Consider the following 20,136-nt stretch of genomic DNA (forward strand, 5'->3'; position numbering starts at 1 on the left):
CTTCTATATTGTTTTATCATGATGTTGATATATTATATGATTTTTTTTTTTTTTTTTGTATTATCACTCACTCTCTGTACTGTCTATTCTTTAATCCATTATTTGTTTCGGCTTCAAAATGTCCCCAAAAGATAGTAAAACATTTCCATTTGAATTTTTCTGATCCTAATGGTGGCATTTACAAATATATTTGTCTTGTTCAAACAACAGTGCAAGACCCCGAAATGTTACATTTTTAATGACGAAAAGCTGAGAAAAAACGTCATCATTGGAGTTTGCAAATTAGACTATTAGACAAATTAGATTAGTTTTGATAATCCAGTGAATTAAATACCTGGCAAAAAAATACTACTGCATTACACTGTTGAAATACATCCTGTTAATCAAACACGTTGTTACAATATTTAATATAACTAAAAATGATAGTTATGGTGCTTAAACATAGTGTTAATTAAATAATAGAATAATCGTAAATTTGAAGCCATTTTATTAATCCATTAAACGCTTTAGACGCCATTCAAACAAACTTCCAAACATTCTCTGGTTTAATTTTCTTAAATCTGACAATTTTAACTTTTTCTCCTGTTTGATTTTATATTTGAATCTCTTATTTTTAGTTTGTTTCATATTCTATGTTTTAAATTGAGTATTTCTGAGATTTGGACTGTTGTTAAAAAAAAAAACCTCATTTGAAAACCCTCTTTTCAGTTCTCGGGAAGTGGGGGGGACATATTCGACAGTTTTATGACATAAATACAAACCAATTAACTGATTAATCAACAAAATAATCAGTTGAATAAATTCATGATGAAAATTGTTAGTTGCAGGATTACTGCGACTAGAGTGAGAAATAAAGATCTTTGACAGGTGACATCATCTCATGACGGATTGCATATTGTCCTTACACAACCCAAACAAGACGTCATGTCTTTGCTTCCTCCTCTGTGTCTCTTCCATGTTCTAAATATCCATCTGTCCCAGCAGTCAGATGGGTCCTCCCAGATTGATGGCCAGTCTGGGGTCGGTTCAGGAGGAGGAGGAGGTGGGGGAAGCGTCGGGGACGACGCAGACGGCAAGGGGACCCCCAAACGCCTCCATGTATCTAACATCCCCTTCCGCTTCCGAGACCCCGACCTGCGGCAGATGTTTGGGGTATGTAGAGCCTCATCTTCCTCTTTTTCACTCTGCATCAGCACATAACAACAGTAGCCGATTAAAAGCATGCAGTTTGTAAAAATAACTCAAAACCCCCAATCCAGTGACGTCTGCACCCTGACCTCAGATTTCTTTTCATAGTCAGTGAATCTTTTATGATTCTCAAGTGGTGTTTGAAATAAAAATAAGGTACTGTCATATCTGTTCAGCGAAAAGGAATCAGTTGTCCTGTTTGATCAAAAACCCAAAATGATTATTTAGATCTTCACTTTTCACCATAAATGTCTCTAAAATGCAATACAGAGAAAAGAGCAGAAGCAGTAAGATATGGTAGAAGACCAGACTACCAGAGCTGGCTCAGTGCCAGCTCATCATGGTTCAACAGTGCTGACACCCTGTGGCGAGATGCAGCATGTGACTTACATGATCATTCAGCTTCTTCAGTTCCCTCTTCTGTTTTTTTGTTGCAGCAATTTGGCAAAATCCTTGATGTTGAGATAATTTTCAACGAGAGGGGTTCCAAGGTAGGACAGCGGACAAAAACATGTCAAACGTTTCAAAATGTGTTTACAACAATGAGCTCAGTAAAAGCTTAACTGTTTTTTTTGTTTTTTTTTAACCTCTCTCCCTGCTTTCCTTCTTCCATTTTCTCCTCTGCTTGCAGGGCTTCGGTTTTGTTACATTCGAGTCGAGTGCAGATGCAGAGCGGGCCAGAGAGAAGCTTCACGGTACGCTGGTGGAAGGACGTAAAATCGAGGTAACTCACCGCCCTCGCCCCTTTTTTTTTTTTTCTTTTTTTTTTCGGAACGGTGACCATTTTCTCCTCTGTTTCCCCTTCATGTTCGACAATGAGAATGAGTTTATTCTGGTCGTTTCTGCCCCAGAGAGGGTTTCCGGATGGCTGTTATGTGTTCAACTATAACCTCTCTGGCTTCACTCTGGCATGGTGCAGTGGGGCTGCTCACACAGACGTCTCCTTTGATGGCACTTCCTGTTGATGTTCATGCTGTCCGTTGCTGTTCTTGTTGATGTTGTGGGCTGTCCATTGCACCTTGATCTTAAAAGCCGTGTTGGTTTGCAAAGCATGCTGGGTGGAGTGGCTCGACAACAGGCATGGCTGGTGAGACGTCACTACTACAACGTTGCTGACGATATCCGCTTCTGTCACAGCATGTAGGAGGGTTTTTTTTTTTTTCTGTTTACCTGCACCTTTTCCATCACCGTCATCATTTCTTCCATGATCATGATGAGTGGCCATTTTTGGTTTATGATTGTGTTTATGACTGGACGGGCAGTTAACAGCCTCTCAGTTATTTTTCTTTGGGGGAAAAAAGTGCTTGCTGGTGTCTTTAAGAGGCTACTGTATGTTGCATGGATAGAGCATAAGGTCAGATGTTGTCAAGGAGTTTTTCACTCTTTCACTTAACATTACGCGGCTGCTTCTGGGTCGCAGTTTTTCCGTTTGATGTTTGAGGAGACTGATGCATGATGGGGGCATTTTCAGGGGGCAGTTTTTTGGAATGAGACTGCTGTGAGAAGTGTGGTGTCATTTCTGATACTTAAAAAAAAAAAAAAAAAAAAAAACTGTTTCATTTCAGAAGTGCAAGATGGATGGTTAAAATAAATAAATAAATAAAAGAACCATGTATTGTTTACACACACACTTGCATCCACCACTCTTGAAAAATAACACCAGATCTCATGGAAGTGCATTTTGTTGTGACCTATTTTTTATTTTTTATTTGTCAGCATGAGCTCGGATTTCAGTTGCAAATGGCTTTGGAGATCAAATACACCATGCTTTCCGCCATTTGCTCTGGCTCTTGATTTGAAATCACGCTTTTATTTTCACTTGGCACTAAAGCTCTTCTGCATGGTCTCGAGCATCCCGCACTCTTCTCTGTCTCTGTGTGGGTGTGGGTGTGCAAAATTAAAAATATGGAGGGCGCAGAAAGAATGAACAAGTGAAGAGAATGCAGTAGATAGCTGTCGTTCCCTCTCCTTTCCTTTTTGTTTTATTGGTTCTCCTCCATCTCTCTCCACTCTTTTTCACCAGGCCAGTCTGTGTCTGTCCCAGTTTGTGTCCCCATATGCACCTGCATCTTTGCTGTCCATCCCTCCCCCCATATCTCTGTCCATCTCCCTGTCCTGGGACGTAGTCAGGTAGCATAAACAGTGCACAGTGGGGTTAAGTTTGATTTTTGAGTGATTATTTTGTCAGTTATTTGAATATAATCTGGGCAATAATAACATGTAGCTTCCCTCCCAAATTAGATTTAAATTTCTGACATTTTCTGTTTCCATTTGTTTGCTCCTTTATAAACTTTAATGATCTGTATTTGTAGTGGGTTTTTTAGCGGCTAGATTGTTGTGACATGGCTGATACTTATAGGTGACTGTTGACACGTGACCTGTGACATCACTTCCTCTCTATTACATGGTGGGGGTTGCTTTTCATTACCTCGTTTTGTTTATGTTTTCTTTTGGTTTTTTTGGTTCATCATTTCTTTCTTACATATATTTTCTCTATTTCCCTGATGATTTTTGTATGTTGTTGTTGTTGTCAGTCTCCACGGTAACTGCTCGCGTGTCCTCACGCCGTTTCCCTGGCAACGGTAAGTTGTGTACACATGGCATCATCTTTGAATGACCCCTCCCCCCACCCCATCCTCCCAAATGAAATAAAATGCACCCAACACCCAAATGAAGGACTCCTCTGCTGAAGGGAGCTTGATTGATTGATTGATTGATTGATTGATTGATTGACAGAACCCGATTGGCTAATCCTGTGATTGATTGGGGAGGTGGTGAATGAAACTATTACGAGATTAGCCATTGACCGCATGGCATTATAAGGGCCACTTGTATAACTGAATGTACTGCATCTATCTGCAAGTGCAACAACTATGACTACCACTTCTTATGCATTCATTCCAATCACCTCTCTAACTGCATTCAGCATTTAATTCCAGAGCTGTATCCTGCATGGTTTACTCTCTTTCTCGTCATCTGTATGACGTCATATAGTACTATGTCATCTCTCTGTGTCATGTGTCAGCCAATAGCTGCATTTTTGCACCTTAGTGGGGGACAGCATGCTGAAGCATGAGTGCTATGTTAGCTTTACTGGAGAGGGGATAATAGTTGTCTGTATATCATGGTGTGCTGTAGTGCTTGATTATCACTTTGTGTACCAATTTGTAGACTGCAGACAGCTGTAGAGGTACGGCTGTGCAGACTTAACATTCAAATTAATGCTATATATATATGTGGATGAGTAGAGTATGTCCCAAAAGGGGATGCTTGCATATTGTTACTTAAAGCAAACCTACTCTTTATATGTAAGATGTATACGTAGAATATGAGACTATTAAGACGCTGTCATGAAATAACGTAAACATTTCCACCAGTGACAGCAGCCGTTTGTTCTGACTTCTGTAAAGAGGTGTCCTTGTTTTACTTTTTGATCCGTTTGGTTCTGGATGGTGTGTGTTGGTGGTTGTGTGCTTCGAGGTGTTTCTGGTGTGTGACACTGATCTGGAATGTCTGGCAGTGTTTCACAGCCATGGTTTGAGTTGATGTTTTTTTATTTATTTTTGTATTTTTTTTGAGGAATGATATTTGCATCCCCCATCCTCTCTGTCTTTTATCTGGACTCTCCTCTCTCTGTGTCAATTCTTGTTCCATTCATCATTTCTCCATCACTGCTCATGTACAGGTAGATCCAAAGTAGGCAAACGGTCAGATGTGTTTGGTATGTGTGTAGCGCATCTTATTGTTTGTTTTTTCATTAGAAGAAGAGTTGCACATTTGGATGGATTGTTCACTATCTCTCCTCCTCATCATGTATGTGTTTTTCTGTCTTTTCATGTGGACTGGCTCTTCCTTCTGCATCCCTCTATATAGTTCTGTCTTCTCTCTGTTTTTCTCTCCCTCCTCTTACTCCCTTTTCTGTATGATGTGTATTTGATTGGGAGGGCTGCCAACTTTATTTGATTGGTCTCTTGCTGCATCTGATGCTTGCTGATTGGCTAGTTTTGCTCACCTCTGGTGATGTGATGCGCTCTTGATTGGCTGTGTGTAATTTGTGTATGAACTCTTTGATTGATATTTTTTGCATTGTGTTCAACTGATGAATCTGCTGCTTAATTCACCTTCTTTTTCCCTCCTTTTTTTTTTAAAGGTAGCAATATAAATGGTCTTGGATTTCATTTTGAATGCCTTTGTTCTGAAATATTTTGTTTTCTTTGTCCTGTGTGCCAATGGTTGCATCGTTTGTGTGCAAAATTGCCTGATTACTCACCAGGATCCTAGTTTTCGATGTCTTTTTCCTTCAAAAGAAGCGCATGCATCAAATACCATCGCTGCTCATCAACAGAATTAACCCTTGTCATAAGTAAAAAAAAAAAATAATAATAAAAAAAAAAAAACAACAACTGATGAAAATATAATGACACTTCACACTTTTAAGCACAAGTTTGATGAGAGCTCCAGTCATCATGTGAAGAGAATTTCCCTTTTGTATCCCAGGAGACATTCAGATTAAGAAACCATAAAACTATACTGTAATTGGATTGTGCAACACTTTGATAATTAATCCGTAACTTTGCATCTATTAAACTGGGGTTAAATTAGCACCTGACCTCTTTGTTTGGTGTCCAGGTCAATAATGCCACAGCCAGAGTGATGACGAACAAGAAGATGACCACACCGTACTCCAACGGAGAGGGCCTTGCAGCGCTACCATATGGTAATGTTACACCTGTAAAATCAATAGCACTATATTAATAAAAAATTTAGTATCAACATGTGTCAAATTTACATAAAATTATACGGGAAGTACTCAAATGATGTTAATGCCCTGAACTGTGTTGAATTGACCTCATGAGGTTATCATAATTTCACTCCCTTCAATATATCAGAGCCCTTACATTGAGTAAATGCCCTGCGAACATGTGCAGTCTCTGTTTACAATGAACAGCAGAGATCATATAAATCTTAAAAATGTTTCGTTGCCTCAAGTGATTTTTTTTTTCTGTTAAATATCGCTTTAAATATGTGTTATCATTTTTGTTGACTGTAGCTGGATGGAAGTTGAGTCCCATGGTGGGAGCCATGTACAGTCCTGAACTCTATACAGGTAAGACAAACTAGATTTACCTGAATAAGACTAATGGAAACAATATGTACAGAATTGCAATATCAGCTAATCGTCTCTATTTTGATAAAGGTTTAATAATTTTAGTAATTTTTTTAACCCAAAATGCCAAACATGTTGCTCTTTCTAGCTTCTCAAACATTATGTTTTTCTTCATCTTATGTCATTTTACACTGGATATCTTAAAGTTTTTGGTCAAATAAAATTTGATATTTGAATATATCTAATCATATCCTTAGACTGTGGTAAATTATAATGGACATTTGTTGATTTTATTGACAAAATGATTATTGGAGAAAAATAATTTGTAGAAATCATATTAAAAATATTATTAAAACCGTCCCTTTGTATCGTACTTGCCCCCCCCCCCCATCTCCCACGTCTCCCTCAGTACCAGGCTTTCCGTACCCAGCAGCAGCAGCAGCAGCAGCTGCCTCCACTGCTGCGACCTTTCGAGGCGCTCACCTCCGGGGTCGTGCCCGGCCAGTCTACAGTGCAGTCAGGGCAGCTGTCCCACAACCTGCCATCCCTACCTACCCAGGGTAAAGACACTTGAAAAAATTAAACAATAACCACACCAATAAACTGCCGCTAATAATTAAAAGTAGACATGATGTTTTGTATATGACTGTCTTCTTAAAAGCATGGCTTCTCTCGTGATAAGAACAGTACTTCATAATTGTGCATGCTGTGTGTTTGACTATATTTTTATTGAGATATTGACATTGATAGTTTGATGAACTGAAATACCATTTCCTTGTACCTCAAAAGTGGTAATGATACAATCATTTAGTGCATTTAACTCATATTAGGTAGTATTATAATAAGTATTTGTCTCCCTGGTGGAGTAACAGTAGTATCACTTTAAAGTCGGAGCATTTCTATACAAAGAGGTGGTATTTTGACCTGCATGTTGCACGGTGTGTAATAATCTCACTCTTCCTTCTCTTCTCTTCTCTCACCATCTTTTTGGCACCGTCTTTTCACCTCTTCTCTCCCTCAATCGTCACTCCTGTTTGCTGTTTTCTGCAATGCCCACATGGTGGCGCATCACACCATTTTTGTTTTCCTTTTGTTTGTTTTCACTTTTCCACCACCCGCTCCTGTGTACTCTCTTCCTCGCCTTCCCTGTTTCCTCTCTGGTCTGTCTCTCTCTCAGTGTGATGGCCTATCAGGATGGTTTTTACGGTGCAGCTGATCTCTATGTAAGTATGGCCATCTCTCCTCCACTGTCTCACTCGTCACCTACGTTTTCCCCCTCTTACGTGTGGGTTTTCAAGTGTGAAACAGCACAGATCAAACCCATAGAGATGTGTACTTTTGGTGTTTTGGTTCAATACTGCTCAATATTTTATGCTCTTCTGATGAACCCTAAATTTTTTTTTTTTTATTATTTTTTTTAATTACAGTTACATTTTTCATCACATTTCAATGCAGACTATGTACAATCTCGTGTGAACTATTGCATCTATGTTGCATCATGTACAATATGTCATTACAGAAATATGAACACATAGCACCTGAGCACATACTTTAAACCCTGTGCTCTTTCATGAGTAGACTCCTCTCGGGTTTGTCTCTGTGCATTTGTGAGTTAGTGATGACCAATGTGATTATGAGTGTGTGCCAGTGTGTAATGGTGTGTGTATGTATGTGTGTGCGCGTGTGTGACCAGGTTGACAATAGCTGTTTCTGTTCTCTCTGTAGACTAGTGTTTCAGGACATTAGTGGCAGATTGCCCCAGGTAGGGTTTACACACTCTGTGTGAGAGCCAGTGTGCATCCTCCTCGTCTCCAATGACTGCGTGCTGCTAGACATTATTGACCATCTGAGATTGAAATGCCTTCTCTGTCTTCTTCTACTAACTCACTGGATTCTGACATGGGTGGAGTTGCGGAAGGGGGAGAAAAGAATTACGTTTAAATCTGATTTCACAAACACTACAAAATATCTGCAAGTGAGATTGAAATCCAGTTTTTTTGTCAAATAAAAGCAGTGTCGTAGGTACCCATGAGAAAAGTGATGCAACAGACATCTATGGATATAATTTTAGTTATAACTTGATAGGATGGATTGAATCTGATCCGGTTTAACAAATCTAGTCAAAATAGTATCATTTTGTACGCTATGTTAACGTCTTTTCATTGGCTTGCAAATATAAACACTATACAGGATGTTTTACATCATCTAGTTGAAGTTGTTGAGACGTAGCGCCTGGTACACACTGCCTACATGGCGTTTGCTTGACAGCTACCTCGCTGTCCTACCAGTGTGTCTGCTGCGGTGCTACGACTGCCAGCCCAGTTGTTCTACATTGAGCATCCCTTTGATAATGGCCATCAGTGTCCGAGGTCATTAGGAAAAGTGAAGAATTGTAAAGAAAAAGCAGTCGGATGATTTTTGTTTACCCTTGGTCAGCACAAGACACATACAGACAGAGAGATGGAGAGAGCACCGGTAAACACTGCCTTTCACCTGTTAATTACAGCCTACGTTGGGTTTCTGCTATGATTAAATAGCTCACGTGATTACAGATCTTTTCCCCGTCTATTTTGGCGGGTAACTGCATGCGTCCCGTGAAAAATAGGCACCTCACTTCTTCTCTAGACAGCCCACATTAAAAGTATCTCAAGAAGGCTGCGTAGCTGCTCTAATCTGTTAACATGGGCACAAAAATAAAAATCAATTCGTTCCACACCCACAGGCAGTGTGTCCCAGGCCTGATATGACAAACAAATGTTTAGCTTTATATTTTTAATAACTGCACTTCTTCTCTTTGTTCTCAGATCATTTTCAATATGAAAACATTTCTCTAAAATTGGGTGAACTAGGATGAAAAGCAGATGTTGTTATTTTTAAAACCAGCACATCTGGTCATTTTATATCATGAATATTTCAGTAAAATCTCCCCTCAGAGATCTTGCACACTTTAAGTTGGATCAGCAAAATGATGCATTTCCAATATGAGGAAAGATGAGGCATGGAAAAAAAAGTGAGGCAAAAATAATACTACTAATAAAAAGAAGATATAATATAGTTAAATAACACATAGATGTATAACTTGATTACCCTGAGTACAAGCAGTCAAAAGGATGCAGGGCCAGAATATTAATCCAATTAGCAGTTAATTCAGACCCCTTCCAGGAATCTCCCTATCTGTTTCACCTGTGGCATGCTAACTGAATCAATGTCAGCATGCGGACATACTTACAAGGCTGACCTTCCCTCCCCCCCAACCTCCCTTCCCCTCCCCTCCCCTTCCCTACCCCCATCCCAGTCCTTCCTATTTCCTCCCTCCTCTTTTCTTTTCTTTCTTTAAACCCACCTTTTTGTGTGACTTTTTGTTTATCTTTTTCTTCTGCAGTTATATAGATATATAGTTGAAACCTTCTATAGTTTGTCTAGTTTTCTCCCACTACATCCACTCTTGTGTTTCTTTTTCACCCCTCCTTTTCATCTCCACCTTTTTGCATCACCTCCTGTTTCTCTCTTTATCACTCTGTCCTTCTTTACATCTCCTTCTCTTCCCAGTCACCTCCTCCTTTCCCCTCCTCTTCCCCACCTCCCCAGTCCAGCCTTCTTCCCATAGCAGCAACTGTGTGGTCCTGAATGCAGGGACTTGGTCATGACTGATTCTTTAGGGTAGAATGCAGCGGTGTGTGTTTTTTTTTTTTTTTTGTTATAGGGATGTTTGGCCTAATACACTGTACGTTCTGAGTTTGGGAAAGCATGCTGTGTCTGTCAGTGATTGGTTGCTGGCCATGTGAGAGTGTGTGTTTTCCCTGTTTTAATCCAACTGGCTGACTGTCTTTTTACACCTTTAGTGGTTATATTTTTGTGTCTGTTCATCAGCTGTTCATCCAAACATAAATAATGTCCCAATCATCTTGCCACCCCTTCCCCTTTCTTTAACTGTGTGTTTTTGGTAGGGGAACCGGGGTGGGGCACAGTTATTGCTACGAACTCTCTCCCTCTATGTCTAACTCACTGTGGGAAAGATAAAACACTTGAGTGCCACAAACAGTAAAATATACATTATGTACAATTAAGGATATTTTTCTGAATTGGTCATGGAGTGAGAGAGCCCCACAGAGCCTGAGCTACATCCTTGTGAATGCTATACTGCACCAGTTTAGCCAGTTTTGCTGACTGTCTGCTTGTTAATCTTTCGCTCTCTTCTCAGCAGTTTTTCTCACAATGTAACCCTTTAGATTCACCACTAGTCTTTTACTCCGCAGAGGAAATACGGCAAACTTTTAACAAGAGTTTACTTTTCTTTCTGTCCCTTCCCACCTTTCCCTTCATTGCATTTCTCTTTCCTCTACTGCACTCCTCCCTGCTTCTGTCTTCCACCTCTCCTCTTCATCACCTCCTCACAGGGTGGCTATGCAGCATATCGTTATGCCCAGCCGACTGCGGTAGCAACTCCTGCAGCAGCAGCGGCTGCAGCGGCAGCTTACAGTGACAGGTGAGTGTACCGTACACCCGAGAGCCTCCTCTGACCGGCCAGTATTTTGAACAAGTTAAAGCTAGAAGGACAAATGAATATAATAACAAGATGGAGTCAGTTAAAGTACATTAAGTGATTGTGTTTACATGCACATTAGTGTCTGGCTTTGTGTCTTATCCGTGTTTTGATCATAAACAGGATATGGCGCAAGAGAAAGGTATTGCCCTAATGACTCGCAGGTAAATATTTTGTTGCTTGATAATGATCAGTTCCTGAGTTACACACGTTTTTGTGAGCGGTGTTTTTGGTGAGTGTTTTACGCACCTGAAACTTGGGCGGAGAGCGCACATCAAAGTTTGGGACAAATTATTGGGGAATAGAAAGAAGCAGCAGAGAGCCAAATCTGGTGAGTAAGAGTGGCGGGGAGCGACGATTGTGTTGTTGTGGGCGAAAAACCTGAGCGGGTTCATTATCAAGTTGGAGAACCCAACTGCCTTGGCGCCACAATTCAGGTTATTTGCACTGCTTCCTGAAGCACTTCAAGGATCTCTATGTCCAATGTCCAGAGTTTGACACAAAATCTGATGCGGGGCGTTTGGTCACGTCCATGGAGAAACTTCAGACGCACCCAGAACACTGCTCACAAAAACGTTTGTAACTCGGGAACTGATGACGATCAAGCGAACAAATTCTTACCGGTTAGTCATTAGAGTTATACCTTTCTCCTGCTCCGTGCTTGTCATGGTGCTGTGCTCCATGCTCACGTAAGAGCAGCCGTTTCAGAACTTATTGATCTACTGTCGTATATGCAGGATATTACATAAATCATCAAAACCAGGATACTAATGTGCACGTGAAAATACTCAATGTGAGGTAACTCTACCCAGATCGTGAGGTGAGAGGAGGGACGTGAAGTAGTTTAGGATGTCACATAAAAAGATCACTCCTTTCTCCTGAAGTTCCGGTGAGTTAGACATTTTATGTTGTGAACCAAATTTTCTTGTTTTTCCTTTTATTTCTGATAGCTATGGACGAGTTTACACGGCAGACCCCTACCATGCTGCACTCGCCCCAGCTGCCTACGGTGTCGGAGCCATGGTAAGTCCTTACATTTTTACGCATTTAGAATAAAAGTTTAGATCACGGAAATATATTCTAATTAAAAAAAAGATTCAAACAAGTTTGACACCAAAAGTTCAATAATAAGAAAAGGTCCAAGGCATTATTCTGCCAAATAATAAAAAAGCCTTTAATCAGACGACTATTTCATGGTGTAGCCCTCAGCAAACATATATTTTCAATATTCAAAAGCTTTTGTTGAACAATGTTTTTAGCTGATGATTATAATGCATTTAGTGCAATTAGTGTTTATTACACAAAAGATCATGCCTGGATTGTAAACTGGGCTAAATGGGAAATTTCTCTGGCCTCCCTAAAAGGCCAGGAGCCATAGCCAGGACTTTTGGTAGTCATCATCTTTGAATTAAATTATATGTGTTAATTTATACAATGGAGAGAATATCTGGCATGATAGGGATTTTTAATGTGGGTTTGAATAGGGCCATATCTGGTTGTAAAACTAAATTAATGTGTGTTTAAAACAGAAAAAACTATTAGGCAATGGTTATACAGGTAATACATGTTGGAAAGATTTTATTTCCTAAATGTTTGTTTGTTTTTGTTCTTTATAGGCCACGCTGTACAGGGGAGGCTACAGTAGATTTGCCCCTTACTAAAGACACTACATTTCCCAGGAGCTCCTCTCTTCCATTGAATTACTCTGAAAGAGCTCCCCCCGTTGTCGAGGAGGTGGACTGCACCCGAGTGTGGAGTCGACCACAGCAAAGATATTTCTGATCCCACCCCAGAGCAGTCCCACGTTTTCTTATATACGCTACTACAGAAATAGAGGAATGCTGTATTAAAGACTGAAGGATGGCCTTAACATAAAAAAAATAAGAAAAAAAAATAAGACTTTAAACGGCCACCTTCCCTTATTGCACGGCTGTATTATAGTCTCCCCTTCTTATTCCCTCGGCACTCAGCAGCACAAGACTTTTGGATGGAGCCCAGATGTTCTTCCAAAGGCTATATGTGGATAACTGACATTTAAACAGCTGTCACCCAAGAATGAGAGAGAGCTGAGTGCTGTGTGGCCTGCACACACTCTGCGTTTAAGGAAAAAGAGAGGGAAACAAGCAATCAAGGTGTCCACAAAACATCAGGGCGGTAGGAAAAAAGACGGTGTGCTGAAAGAGCACCTGAAAACATTTTGAACTAGAATGACGAGTCACTAAAATGAAAGAACACCCACTGATGGATTTTATAATTCCTCCTTAATGTATGCGGCTAGTAATGAGAGGATTTCCATTCCTGCTGTGTTCGAGCAGAAGGAGACCGAACATGGCAGCTTGGAGAGATGACATGACGGTTTGTAACGCTACAGAAATCACGTCCGACGGAGGGAGGGTTATTAGAGCTGTTCCTTACCTCAAGTTTTCTTAGTATGTGGAAATGGTAAACCTTTAAACTTAAAATTGTTATGATATGCAAAGAAATTAGTTTAGAGAAAAAAAAGTTACCAAATTATTATTATTATTATTATTGTAATTATTATCATTATTATTCTTATTAAACCATTATTTTGTTTGACTCAGCTGCACAGCAGTCACTGATGTTATGGAACATGTAGATTCAACAGTGAACCTTTGGGGTAAATTCAGAAAATTAACATCTATATATCTACAAATCTTCCACCTTTCAACTATATGCCACAACTAGACTTTCACATCATCCTGCTCATGCACGGGATTTCACTACAGTCTGTGTGCAACCATCACTTATCACTACAAAAAAAAAGTGCAACACTACAGTGAAAACATGTTCTTGTTTGGTTTACATCCAAACTAAATCATCCACCCACAACCCCTAGGGTTGAAATATTTGTTGATCCTTTATGTTGAGATTTATTATTTGGATTTTTCCCCCTCATTCTCCATCTTTTATAGAGTCCAACATTGGATGAGTCTTCCTGAAACACACTTTAGTTGGTAATTGTGTGCAAGATGCTGCCATCAGCAATTACTGAGCAAGAGAGAGATTCAGTTGATGAGTGAATATTGAATATTTAAATGCAAAACACCTTACAATTGTGCATATTTCTATACCATTGTATTCTATATTTCCAAGATGTGGCTTTTTTTGCTTTTGTTTTTGTTCCAAAGATTTGTAGAAAGCACATTTTTTTCTGCCGTGTGTATAAATATATTATCTATGTTATTGTAATTATCATAATCCTATAGCTGTCTTTATTTACTTTATTTCATTTTGTGTTTTCTTTAATTATCTATAAGTGTTGTTCCTTCTTCAGTAAGGTGCAAGTTAAATTTAAGTTCTTGAGCTGAGAGCATACCTGAATAGTGACAAACAAAGGTATGCATGTAACATTACCAAACTTTTGTCCTCTCACTTTATTATTCAGTCCACCAGGCTGTTTTTGGATTATTTCTTTTTGATTGATCATAGGATCCGCTAGCATGGCATTTAATTATATTTCAAAATATATTGTAAAAGCTGGATTTTTCTTTTCTTTTTGTGTCCATATTTTGCAGGTGACTGATGAATGAACATAATCCTGTAGCACTTCGGTTAAAACCAGCTGTGTTCCTTTTTATTTTTTATTTTTATTCATTTATTTTAATGTTGGTTTACTTTTTGTTTTGTTTTGAAAGCAGATTCCGTACATTTCAGTGGTTAAATTTGTCAGGTTGGCCTGTGTGGTCGCTCCGGTTTCATTTGAAGTGATCCACTAAAATGTCTGAAAGTGTTAGCACTTATACATGCGCAGATTAATATTCCAACATGGTGAAAAAGAAAACGTCAATGTGGGATATGATCTAAGTTGTGTGTAAATTTGGACAGACTTTTTTTTATTTTATTTTTTTTACCCATTAACTAATTTCTAATCTACCTTTGTCTTTTCCACTTCTCAGTCTTGGAAAAACATGTAGGTCAATTATGTTTTTGTTTTTTTCTTTTCTATTAAATGTGCTGCTGTTTAATTTCTTTTCATGACATTTAACATTTCTTTCTTTTATTTTTATATTCCCATATTAATATAGAACGTGCTCTGGATAAAAAAAAAATTAATAAAAAAAAAAAAAAGAGGCACCAGCCAAAGATGCTAACAGTCCCCAGCATGTTCTGGTTCCCAACTTGAAAAGTGCTACACTAAACACACAAAGATGGACTTTTTGGAGCCACTGAAGGCATGGACAAACCAGCATGAGTGATACTTCTCAAGTTAAAAAAAAAAAAAAAAAAAAAGTTTTGCATGAATCTTGTGTCTTTTCATATTTGCATCCCGAGCAGCAGATCCCAGCTGCGTCCTTCTTTACCACTAAACTCCATGACTGGCAGCTAGTGGTTTGAAGCTGGCTAACATAACAAAGAGCACAGTGCTGTTTGGCAAAAAGACTCGCTGACAAACAAAATGGCTGCTGCACACATGGCATGCAGTAGCTTCATTTTCCTGTCATGGTTTTCTTGTCACTGTATTATAGTAAACTATGTGGTCATTCTTCATAGTTGCTATGGTTTTTCAATGAACAGTCCTTTCCCTCAATCATATCTGTATCCCCCTTGACTGCCATTATGTTTTTTTTGTTATTGAATGTCCATATAAAATGTTTTATATAAAAATGTTTTGTTGTGATCAAGTTCTCAGATCTTTTTTTTTTTGGTATTCATTTGATTTTGCACAAATGAATGAGAGTTATTTTATTGTTTAGTATGAGATACGCCATGTTTAAATCTGAGTGATCACCACATAGAGTTACTATCATAGTTGCAAAGTGGTGTCAAGTGACTTTATTTGCCACTTTGGAGCAGTGGAAGCAAACTAAACAACACTGACATGACCTTTTAATGAGATAAAGGAAATATGTTAGCATCCACTTTGAGTTCCATTTCTATCTACCTGATAAGTTGTAGTCACTTTCCCTTTAACTCTTGTTTTAGTCTCCACTCACAAGACATCTGGCTAAATGCTCCACTATTTTCACCACTGGTCTACAACTTTGACGAAAATATCAAAACACTTGAAGCACTTACTAAAATCCTTCCAGCCGGCATCTTTTATATTGCGCAATTTTACATTGCTCAATATTTTGACTTACATGCTTATAATGACGGTAACATCCTAATGCTTAGCAACTATGCATAACTTACTAACTATCTTAGTTTTGCATGTCAGTATGCGAACGATTATTAATTAGCATTAAGCACGCAGTACAGTTGAAAATGATGGTAATGCCATTTTTGCAGTCATTTGGTAAGAAAGTTTGGCAAAATGATGGTGGTAGAAGAAAAGTGAAGTTATCTCCTAAAGATCACCAAACCAGATTTACCAATCTGCCAAATTTCAACAAATTTAACCAAATAGTTGTGAAATATTGCAATCACAACCACAAATGGCAAATTCATAGTGGTACTGGAGGGGAACTCCAGGAGTGATTAGAAGCATTATCTGGGAACAATAAATGTGCGTACAAAATGTGTTGCTAAGTTATTGATTAGATGATTAGATGCTGAGATTTTTTACTGGACAAAACTTAAGAAAAGTCACAGGGACAAAAATGTTACCAGGCTTCACCTCCTGGCTACCATTTGTAGTTTTGCAATTTAATGTTAAGCCATTAAATAGACAAAACCATGTCAAACCATATGCCATTAACGTAGCAAAGTATGATAGGTTTAATAATAAATATGTACATAAAACTCTAAATTTTGTTTCAGGCTTTTTCTTACATTACTTTTTCAGGCTTATTCATAGATTTCCTTAAGTTACACAGACTAATGACCACTTTGCTAAATGGGATCCAAATGAGAAAAAGTTATGTGAAGAAGACAGCATTTCTTGGGGAAAATGTTTATTGAAAGTTCTACTTCCATTCCTATAGTGATAATGTACACAAATGTACATTTATAGATCAAAAAGATGTAAATATATTTATTTCAAAAAGAGCTGTCCATTGAACAGGAATAGCTCCAAAGAGAGGGTGATGGAGTGGAAAAAGCAGAAAAGAGGAGCAAAGGTTTCATGATGTTACAACAGTGATCAGACTTGTTTTCAACAGATCTCAACTGTCTCTCTGAAATGCATAATGCTAAGTGCAAAGTGTGGAGAGAGGAGGTTTGATGTTTCAAAGCCAGTTAAAGCTTGAAGCATGGACTCCTCAGTGAACCATGTATAAATAAATAATTATAATATATGAATTTTGAAATTTTGACACATTTTTGGATCAGCTTTGTGCAATATTTCCTACAACAGATGTTGGCCTAATGCAATAACAAACATGAGGTCAGGTATTTTGGAAGCCAAAGGAGGACAGGGCGAGATGTGAAGATTGGGTACAGGAAAAGTAGTGCAGGGAGTTAAAACAGATGGGTTGAAGACATGGGAAACTTTCTAGACAATTCCATATTTCGACAGGTCGCTGAGCTCCATGTCCCCGAAGGCTTCCCATGGGCAAACCACTGTGATGTCTGTGCCGAGACCCTCCATGCCAGGGATGTCGTCTCCAAATCTGTAAAAGCAACCAAAACATATCTTAACATCTTGGAAATCTTGACCCACTGTATGTTCTTGTAATTGATATAAGATTTTTAGAGGCAAAAGAAGCACTCAGATTTTTTACTTAAGTAAAAATAATAAATGACAAGTAAAAGTCTCTCATTCAAAATCCTGCTTAAGTAAAAGTGAATGTTTATTATTGTGTTAAATCGTTAATATTGATTCATCAATGAGTAAGAGGATTTTAAATTTTGTAGCTGGTCTAGGTAAATGTATCTGGTCTATATCTAGTTGAGTAGCTCCATCCAGTGATACCTCCAAAGGGTCCCAAGATGAATCTTCCCATGAAATGAATCATTAATAATTTGGGGGAAAATAATACAGTCCCGTCACATAAATATTATTTTGTTTACTTGGACCTTTCTTTAGTTTTTGCTTTTTTTGTGTGAATTTTTTTGCCTACTTTTGCATTTTAAAATTGTTTTTAAACAAGCTCATCTGATAAGTTTAAGAGGGAAATCTCCCCTTAGTGAAACTATCAACTCCTTGTAGACATCTAAAACCTGCCAAGGGGCCTCAACTGGATACCAGGGTTTTTTGGATTACTGATCAAGGGCCAAATAAAGTTGGACTTTACTGGTTTAATCTTTCACAATGTATTACATTTTATGATATTATAATGTGCCTTTTTTTTTTAATGTAAAATCCTATTCTGAAAAGTGACTGCAACTGTCAGGTGAACGTAGTCAAGTATTTCCCACTGAAATGTAGTGGAATCAAAGTGTGAAATGGAAGGAAATTGAAATATATTTGTAAAGAATAAATGTGCTTAATTAGTTTCCCCTACTGGTGACATTAAGGTCCATCTTACCCCTTCTGGCCTGGTTTTGGGGCCTTGCTCTTGAAGGTACGAGCAGTCCTCTGCTTGAACTTGGGAGGAGCTCTCTTGTCGGCGGGTGTTGCAACATCTGCCATCTTTTATTCTCCGAAAGAAAAAGAGTGAGCGGTTGATTAGCTAATCTTGACGTTTAAGACCCCTATACTTCTCCTCATCCGAAACCCCGTGTATCGATGTTGTAACACTCCCAGGTAAGGTCACATTTTAAGCCATATAGCTCCTTAAGACCCTGTTACACAAACAACTTTGTCTATTTTTACACCTTGGCTTTTAAGATTACTGTTGGCCAATTTACAGACAGTATTTTCTGACTCCACGGTATCACCTAATTGGACTGCATTCAACACACTGTGTGGTGCAAATAATAAGCCCAGAGTGTAAGGAGATTTTACCTTCAACAACAAATTTTCAATCTGCTTTAGTCTGACCTCCTTAGACCTCCAAAGACCACATGCTATCTTACAGGCAAGATCAGCAGGGCTCTGGAATTGACCAGAAATGTTCTCTTACATAACTAATGGATTCGTTGACCAATTAATCACTTCTGACATTTAACAGTCTAATTTCTTCTTCTCATGCTGCTTAGTGTTGTCACATTCCCCACTTTTGATTCGCTAGGGCTAATAACGTAAGTATTCATCGTGTGAACATACACATCAATATGTGTGTGTAATTTGTCTCTATTTACGGACTACGAATAATCGCTGTTATTCATAGCATTCACTGACAGAAGTAGCTGATGATGCCTCTTTTCCCTCACATTTAAGAGTTTGAATTCTTTTTATACATTTGTTTGATCTGGATGGTCTCCTCAGATATATATCCTGGTAATAATGGCAGCACATTCATGCAACATTAAGAAACCAGATTCATCTTTCACTTTTGGGTAAGATAAGTAAAACAAAGGAGGGTTATAAAAATGAGGGCAATGTACACGATGATTTTACGTAATATATTCTTTAGAAATGTAAATACATTTAAAGTGAAAGCAATAACTAAAAAAAGGCACAGCAGTATTGTCTTTTTGTTCTTCAGTGTTTTAACTTTTTTGTTCTGATTTACTCGTAATGTTTGTTTTAATTGTTTTGTCCGATCACTTGTATCTTCACTGCTGTTGCTTGTTCTTTTTCTCTGTAAGTATTGTTGATTCTGTTTAATAACGTTTGACGTGTTGCTTTGCTTCGAGCTAATTTTCCATATAGAACAACAAATCTTGAAAACATTACAGTGATAGAGATAATAAGAAGAGGAAGGAATTTGATTTAAGATAATATGTTAAATCTTTTACACATAGATATTCAATATCCTGAAATAGAGGTAGAGAAAATTTTGAAAGAAGTCCTAATGTGTTAACGTTCAGATGTTAAGCTGAAAATGACATTGAGATGATGAAAAGCTCACCTCTTCTTTTCAAACTTTGCTCAAATTAAATTAATAAAAGTTTTGTTAAATCAGGCTTTCTGATCGCGCTCATATACAGTATATTGTTGGTTTCTTTTTATTTCTTTTGTCCCATTATTCAATGACAAAACAACAGTAAACCCCGTCGCCCGTATTGTGTCTAAAACATGGAAAATAAAAAGCAGAACAGTTCACAGCCTCCAAAAGGGATACAAAAAAAAAGAACCATTTAATATATTTATGTAATTCTTTTTAAAACAGTATTTTACTAAGTTGATAGCTTAAAGAAAAAAAAGATGAAATGGAAGTAAAAGAGACAATACGATAAAAAGCAGCGATGCACAGTGCACAAACCATAAAGCTTTAAATTAAAGAATAGATACATTTATCTACAAAATATTTTTTCTATTCTACCAAAGCCAAAAGCACATCAGTGACATCTGTAGGCCTGTCTCAGAGCTTCTATCTAAAGTCTTGCTTTGCCAGTGCCTTGCTGCGGT

The 20,136-nt window shown here is 38.2% G+C and overlaps 2 protein-coding genes across 5 annotated transcripts in view; one reads left to right on the forward strand and one right to left on the reverse strand.

Moving 5' to 3' along the window:
• rbfox2 (RNA binding fox-1 homolog 2) overlaps positions 1-15,477 on the forward strand; it is a 36,591-nt gene extending 21,114 nt beyond the window's left edge. For 2 of the 4 annotated variants that reach the window (XM_069697348.1, XM_069697352.1), the window contains 10 exons: positions 982-1,152; positions 1,626-1,679; positions 1,820-1,912; positions 5,818-5,905; positions 6,239-6,295; positions 6,705-6,855; positions 7,473-7,518; positions 10,693-10,781; positions 11,789-11,861; positions 12,455-15,477. In XM_069697348.1, the coding sequence (XP_069553449.1) occupies positions 982-1,152; positions 1,626-1,679; positions 1,820-1,912; positions 5,818-5,905; positions 6,239-6,295; positions 6,705-6,855; positions 7,473-7,518; positions 10,693-10,781; positions 11,789-11,861; positions 12,455-12,499 (867 nt within the window). In that variant the 3' untranslated portion in view covers positions 12,500-15,477. Of the gene's footprint in view, positions 1-981; positions 1,153-1,625; positions 1,680-1,819; positions 1,913-5,817; positions 5,906-6,238; positions 6,296-6,704; positions 6,856-7,472; positions 7,519-8,020; positions 8,058-10,692; positions 10,782-11,788; positions 11,862-12,454 lie in introns of those variants that run through there. The other 2 variants (XM_069697349.1, XM_069697350.1) reach the window with 2 other exon arrangements.
• A 1,213-nt stretch (positions 15,478-16,690) lies between these two features.
• LOC138620289 (retinal cone rhodopsin-sensitive cGMP 3',5'-cyclic phosphodiesterase subunit gamma-like) lies at positions 16,691-18,312 on the reverse strand. Its single transcript, XM_069697353.1, has 2 exons — positions 18,209-18,312; positions 16,691-17,350 (listed from the first exon to the last, which is right to left on the reverse strand). The coding sequence occupies exons 1-2, from the start codon at positions 18,310-18,312 to the stop codon at positions 17,233-17,235; spliced, it is 222 nt and encodes a 73-aa protein (XP_069553454.1). The 3' UTR covers positions 16,691-17,232.
• Between the last annotated feature and the right edge of the window lie 1,824 nt (positions 18,313-20,136).

This window comes from Brachyistius frenatus, unplaced genomic scaffold, assembly GCF_029030835.1.
Source record: "Brachyistius frenatus isolate BFR_SWC_R1_liver_20210118 unplaced genomic scaffold, ASM2903083v1 Contig_23, whole genome shotgun sequence".
Taxonomy (NCBI): Eukaryota; Metazoa; Chordata; class Actinopteri; family Embiotocidae; genus Brachyistius; species Brachyistius frenatus.

Bases quoted from the DNA above. Each gene is read 5' to 3' on its own strand.
- LOC138620289 (XM_069697353.1), bottom strand. From the start codon at position 18,312: ATGGCAGATGTTGCAACACCCGCCGACAAGAGAGCTCCTCCCAAGTTC. The intron at 17,351-18,208 runs GTAAGATGGACC...TTGCTTTTACAG, and splicing joins CCAAAACCAGGCCAGAAGGG to ATTTGGAGACGACATCCCTG.